This window comes from Pygoscelis adeliae, unplaced genomic scaffold (assembly GCF_000699105.1).
Source record: "Pygoscelis adeliae isolate BGI_AS28 unplaced genomic scaffold, ASM69910v1 Scaffold145, whole genome shotgun sequence".
Classification (NCBI taxonomy): Eukaryota; Metazoa; Chordata; class Aves; order Sphenisciformes; family Spheniscidae; genus Pygoscelis; species Pygoscelis adeliae.
The window spans coordinates 1,901,960-1,908,976 of NW_008824866.1; the positions used below are offsets into that span (position 1 = coordinate 1,901,960).

The 7,017-nt window shown below is 39.0% G+C and overlaps 1 protein-coding gene across 1 annotated transcript in view; it reads left to right on the top strand.

Moving 5' to 3' along the window:
• The window catches only part of LOC103917324 (chromosome unknown open reading frame, human C8orf37), a 61,506-nt gene extending 55,047 nt beyond the window's left edge, over positions 1-6,459 (top strand). Inside the window, exons 2-6 of the mRNA XM_009324446.1 lie at positions 270-369; positions 2,800-2,870; positions 3,380-3,445; positions 4,246-4,341; positions 6,300-6,459. Of these exons, the coding sequence (XP_009322721.1) occupies positions 270-369; positions 2,800-2,870; positions 3,380-3,445; positions 4,246-4,341; positions 6,300-6,459 (493 nt within the window). The remainder of the gene's footprint in view (positions 1-269; positions 370-2,799; positions 2,871-3,379; positions 3,446-4,245; positions 4,342-6,299) is intronic.
• Positions 6,460-7,017: the final 558 nt, after the last annotated feature.

The following is a 7,017-nucleotide window of genomic DNA, read 5'->3' on the forward strand; positions in this document are numbered from 1 at the left end:
TCAGTAAGTGCAGCATGGGCTATATTATCATAGTTTTATTCAGAGTTGGAAATAAAAGAAGCAAGCAAAAGTACGACCTATGACAGGACAGGGACTGAAAGGCATCATCCTGCAGTTTACATCTGTCCAGTCATGATTTGCATGGCCTACCTTAGATACTACAGAAATATTAGAAGAAAAAGGCTGTAACTGATTTTATGTTTTAATTTACAATTTTAGAACTGCTCTGGTCATGCTACAAAATGAAGGCTGATTTGTTTGTTTTTCAGATCAGCTAAACTGTTAATGAGTGCTGGCAGCAGTGAAGAAGATATAGATGACATTATTGATGAAATCTGTAACGACAGCAGCTTTGCCAAAACACCTCTGGTGAGTAGGAGTCTGGAGAAATGCAGAACGGATGAGGCTCAGCGATGGAAAGAAAAGCACCGTAAACTACAACTGTTTTAAAGCAAAAAATGAGCTAAAACAAGCTGTAGGATAAACTTGGAAAATAAAGCAGAAAGGAAAATGAAACAATCCTATAGTGAGGAACAGGAGAGGTATAAAGGGATGGTCTTACCCAGGCGGTTACAGGAAGTTAAAGGAAATGCTAGTTCAAGATAGAGCACAGTGTGAAATATCACAGAATCACGGAATGGTTGAGGTTGGCAGGGACCTCTGGAGGTCATCTGGTCCAACCATCTGCTCAGGCAGGGCTACATAGAGCTGGTTGCCCAGACAGCTTTTAAATATCTCCAAGGATGGAGACTGTACAGCATCTCTAAGTAACCTGTTCCAGTGTTTGACCACCCTCACAAGAAGTAAAGAAGTTTTTTCATGTGTTTAACTGGAATTTCTTGTATTTCAATTTGTGCCCATTGTCTCTCCTCCTGTCAGTGGGCCCCACTGAAGAGTCTGGCTACGTCTTCTTTATTCTTCCCCGTTATGTATTTTTATACATTGATAAGATTCTCTTGACCCTTGTCCTCTCCAGGCTAAACAATTCCAGCTCTCTTAGCCTCTACCTGTATGTCAGACGGTCTGAGTCCTTAATCACCATTGTGTCCATGTCTCTTTTGTACCTGGCACAGCACCCAAGACATGTCTATGAGGCCATATCTGGAGTACTGTGTCCAGTTCTGGGCTCCCCAGTACAAGAGAGAGATGGAGCTACTGGAGAGCCTCCAGCAAAGGCCCATGGAGATGATTAAGAGACTGGAGTATCTTTCATGTGAGGAGAGGCTGAGAGAGCTGGGACTGTTCAGCCTGGAGAAGAGAAGGCTCCAGCGGGATCTTATCAATGTGTGTAAGTACCTGATGAGTGGAGTAAAGAAGGGGCCAGACTCTCCTCTGTAGTGCCCAGTGACAGGCCAAGAGGCAATGGGCACAAACTGAAACACATGAAATTCCACCTGTACACAAGAAAACACTTTTTTACTGCGAGGGTGGTCAAACACTGGGACAGGCTGCCCAGTGAGGTTGTGGAGTCTCCATCTGTGGAGATTTTCAAAACCCAACTGGACACAGTCCTGGGCACGCTGCTGAAGCTGACACTGCTTTGAGCAGGGTGGGGTTAGCCTAGATGATCTCAAGAGGTCCCTTCCAACCAAAATGATTCTGTGATTCTGTCTCACCAATGCTGAGTGGAGAGGAAGGATCACCTCCCCTGACCTGCTGGCAATGTCCCTCCTAATGTAGCCCAGGATGCTGTTGGCCTTCTGTGCTGCAAGGGCACACTGCTGGCTCATGGTCAACTTATCATCGACCAAATTTCCCACGGCCTTCTCTGCAAAGCTGCTTTCCAGCTGGTCAGCCCTCTGTGTTCTGGTGCATGAGGGTTATTCCTCCCCAGGGGTGGGAGTTTGCATTTCCCCTTAGTTGAACTTCAAGAGATTCCTCTCAGCCCATTTCTGCAGTCTTTTGAGGTCCCTCTGAATGGCAGTGCAGTCATCTGGCATACCAACTGCTGCTCCCCGTTTTGTACCATCTGCAAATGACTTCTGTTGCGTGACAGCAGGAGATGGAGATGAAGCCGCAAATTTACATCGTCAAGATAGTCATAGTGATAGAAGACATAGAAAACAGATATTCATTTAGGTATCACCAGTAGAAAATTGTTGTTTATACTTAATAACCCCCTGTGCAGATTCTCTTACTTTCATGAGTGACATTGGTTTTGCTTTGTTTGTCTTTGATTTCTTACAGAGTGGCTAAATCTGAACCAACAAAAAACACCTGTATACCACAATACGTATGTCTGAGTGAGAGAGAATTATGTCAGTAAATTTGTATAATTTTATCATTTTATATCCCTAGGACTTCCCATTTAGAATCTAGAATTCTAGTGTTTTAGAATTCAAATAAACTGTTTTATGTGCAGCAAATAAGAAACTTTTCAAAGACACTTCATCTTTTTGAATAATATAAGTCCTTGATGTGTTTTCAGTAAAACAAAAGCTCAAAAATATTGAGGGAGAAGGTTCCTAAGTTAAAACTGTTTTTAAAAGCAAAATTATTAAGAAGAGGGCATGAAATACTAAGTCTTGTTTGTAAAGTCAAAGTGATCATGTGGTGTTGAATTCCTTCAGGCAGAGCTGGGAATTCAGTATGGGAAGAGAAGCGTCATTCCTCATTTATCTGTTACTTCAGCAGCTTTTGTCTCAAGGAGCCTCACAGAAACCTGAGCAAGAAAATTCCGGAATTCTTTTTCCCCTTCTTCTGTAACTGAGATTTTCTAGCTCCTGCTTATTAAGTAAAACAGAATATTGTTACCTTGCTGTAATGCTGCCTTTTATTCTTTGATTACTTTTTAAATAGAAATTGAAGTCTAACTCTGCAAGTCTCACACCTGAAAGCAATAGTGCTGTTGTACAGGCTCATAGGAAAAGGTAAGTGAAAAATGGTTTGGCTGGTTGAACATAGCTTGATTATAGGTTGTTGTTAGTCTAATAATATTACTACTGTTTAATCTGTGTTGTTATTAACTAAGAAAGAAACTGAGTATTTAGAGAAGCATTCTTTTTAAAGAAAAAGATAAAGATAATTTTGAAGAATTACTAGTGTGCTTTCATGTGGTCAAAATTATTTATTATAAGTTTATTTAAGTTATTGAACAACAGCTTTCTTTGCCTTATGGACATACAGATTTATCACATGCTGCAATATATAGTCCCAGGTATATTTGGTATAGAGAGTGGTTGTCATCATAGAGTTTTTCTCTGAACACCCTGGTAATGGAAATTTTAGAATTCTATACTTTGTAAACATTTGGATGCTTTGCCTATATTTAATAAATATTATTTTAGAAATACCATGCTGTTAAACTAGGAGAAGCATTATACTACTTTCTCCAAAATGTTTTGCTATAATTTAATATTTTTTAATAAAATCCATATAGATGCTGTCCAGTGTACCTGGGTGGAAGCTCTTCACCATATGGCATAGGAACAAATATTTCAAAAAGGTAGGAAACGTGAAAAAAAATGTTCTGCTTGCTTTATCATTATTTTTATTCACAACTGTGTTTCTGTGGTGGTACGGAGTTCTGCGTTTGAACTGGACAGGACAGCCCTATATTCATCTAAATATGTGGCTGCCTGTAACTGCAGTTGAAGTCAGCTGGTCCCTTCCAGTCCTCTGCTGTTGACCACTAGATCTTTTGTTCATCTGAGGAGTTGAAAGATGTGTACAAATGAGACATGAGACTCTGAAAATCAGTAACATGTAGTGAAGGAAATTGCTGCTGTAGAGTATTGTTATTTTTCCCTGCCTCTCTTCAGCTTTCTATGTGATGCCAAGTATGTGACTTAAATCAGTGGGCTGGTTTAAATCATCCCAGAGCCTGAACTGAAAATAGCCAGAGTGCTTTGCAACTGAACGTAGCAGGAGAGGTACTGTAAAGATTTATCGCCAACGTCCTATAGAACATTATTGAATTTCTATGTGGGATTTTTTTGCAGCAAGTAATTATGCACTTGATGTATATTTGGATGCGAGTCAGGTGCCATACCAGTGAGGAAGACCAAAGAGAAAATATTAAGAGAATATCAGTTTATTTTATGTGTTCAGTGAGGTTAGGAACCTGTAAAAATAATACATGATCATATAGTTAAAACACATACCATAATGAATGTGTCAGAGATGTAAAAAAATTAAGATTACAGGTAACCTTGCTCCTAGTATTTCTGAGTGAGTGCTGTACTTCAGAACGTAGCTTCTCTGATTGTAATAAGCTCTTAGAGCTTTCCGTCCTTTTTTGACCAGAACATGTGATCAACTACGTTGTACTGCTTGCGACTTCCGTGTGTCACTTTTCAATGACTACATCTGGGATCAGTCCTGTGATTATCTTTTTTTCAGGTATGTCTGAGGTGGGTTTGGTATTAGTATTGTGTTAGTGTGCTTTGGGGCTTGATAGGAACAGGAAAGGTGAAAAGTCATGAGCACTCCTGTGTTACTTGAAAAGGAGCATGTGTGCAACCTGTTCGGTGTTCGGGTGGGAGAGTCTGCAGGGAGAGGGATGCAACATCTCCCATAATCTGTTTTCATGCCTTTCCATTTCTTCCCCCACCACTCTCCCTCTCTGCTTTTAAAAAGAATTCAAGTTTCGTGGATCAAAAAGGCAACTTTACTGCTGAAATAAGCAGATAATCTGTGTGATGGGTTGGCCTCTGGTGTGCCATTGCAGGATGCCTACAAAATAAATGCAGACTGTTCAGCATGTACTTCTCACCATACCTTCAGTCATACAGACTGTGAATGTTCGAGTCGGATTTTCTTTTTTCCAGTATCAAGTATTATGCTGTCATGTTCAGTGAAAATCAAATAGTTCGATTTCTTAACAGACTTGTTTTTGAAGCAAGGTTTGGTTAAATGGAGAGGTGGGATTTTTGTTTTCTTGTTATATTGTGATGTCTTTGACTTCAGTTATTTTTATTTTTTTTAAGGCTTAAAATTAAGGAGTTCCTATTTCCAGTTTCTCTAAAACTGTATCTAATGCCAAGACTTAGTGAAGGGTAATGTAGTAGGCATGCTCCTAATACAGACATCGAATTTGAATTCCTCTTATTTTAGTGAAGTCTTCATTTTGCCCGTTAACTGACGGAGGTCGTGGATGTGTTCGGAGTATGTGCTTGGCCACCAGGGGGTGTGGCAGCTGAAGTAGAACAGTAATGGATACATCATCTCCTTTTCCATTATTTTTCTTGTATTACTTGTTAGGTTTTTCCTGTATTTGCCTTCCAGTTTTGAAGTTTGTATTTCTCTCTGAATGAAAATTTCATTTTCCCATTACTTAAAGCAGTGTTAGAAATACAGTGCTGCATTAGTCTCCTGAGATGAGTTTGGTAGCTGGAAAGGTTAAATAGATGATTCTTTTATTTACTCAAAGTCTAAGTTATCTGCTTCTGAGATCTTGAAATTAATTAAGTTTAAAAAAAAAAGACATGAAAGGCATTAGTATCAGATACTTGTAACATTGATTAAAATCTGTAATCTTTAGCAAGATATTTAGCTATTTATTTTGACTAACTTGAATTTTAAAAAGCAAACTTTAAGATTAAACATTTGTCTTCCATGCATAGGTGTCTGACCTCTTCTTCAAAAAATTCTTCCTTTGATTTTTTTGGGGGGTTTTCTTTATTTAGCTGGGCTTGTTAATGTTGTTTCTGAGCAATTCAGTGGCCAGTAATTGATAGCCAGGAGGAGCTCATGAGAGCAGGGATAGTTAAAATGCCAAATTTTCACTTGTTTTTTGAAACAACTTGGTTTTGTAACAGCCATGCTGATTTTTCATTTGTTGTGGTTGATGTTTGCACAGGAATTATTTGTGGTTTGATGTACATTCTTCTCTCCGATGGCCATTTCGTTTCAGTCACTTTAACAATCATCCTGGGTAACAGTTCCTGATGAAAAGTTTAACTCTGTAGTTGTACCCATTCTGCATAGGAATTCTTACAGTAAGTCTGATAAGATAAATACATTTTTGGATAATTTCTTAACACACGGATTAACGCTGCCTGGTTTTCTTCCCAACTCTGTCTCTGGAGGCTGACACAGGGTTTCTAAACCCAACAGAGAACATTGCTTACAAAAACATCAATCTCCAGTTGATGTGAGTATACAGCAACTATGCACCAAGACCACTCTCAGGAAAGGATTGTGTTCAAAACAGAATTTAAACATATCCCTAAATTAATTCATAACAGTGGTACTCAGAAATGTTCTTAAGAGCTTTTCTGAATTGAAATGGCCTCATGAATCTTTCTTCTTTAAAAAAAACCCCGCATGATCCTAAACTGAATTCACTTGATTGGCAGGAATAACATGCCTGAGCTCAGTAAACTAAGAGCGAAGATGATAAAGAAGAAAGGAGCACGAGCATATGCTTGTCAGTGCAGCTGGAGATCCATTGATGAATTAACTGACCTCCAAACAGACCAGCAGCTTCGGTGGGTTTGTGGTAAACATGCAGAATGAAGTCCTCTTGTGTGTGGTACCTACTTGTGTGGAAACAGGTCATAAACTCGAGAGTTTTCTGAGAACAGATGGAAACCTGAATACTTATATCTAGAAATAGATTATAATACCCAGACTTCAACCTGAAAACTTTTTTTCAATTTAACTGTCTTGCAAGCAATATGGAGTGTTGAATTATTAGAAGAAACAACCAATTTGGAGGCTTTCTGGAAGATAAATAAGGTTAAAGCTCATACTCAGTAGTGTTAAAGAAAGGAAGAGATAATAGACAGATTTAGGCATGGGGCAAAGCACCTTGAGACTGTTCCTCGTATCTAGCAGAGAGCCTTATTTCCCATGTCTGCAAAATCTTGGACTCAAAATGGTGGGTTGGGATGCAGCCATGACACACAAGTGTATGAATTTCTGTACGGAAATTAATACTGCTGTTCTGCTTTGCTCATAGCTGTTAATGAGCAAGTGGTTGTAGATCTCTTAAAAAATTACTGCGAGATCAGCTCTCACCTCGAAGGTTTCAGCACACCCCAAAACTTTATTTTACCCACCAGTAGCCAAAAA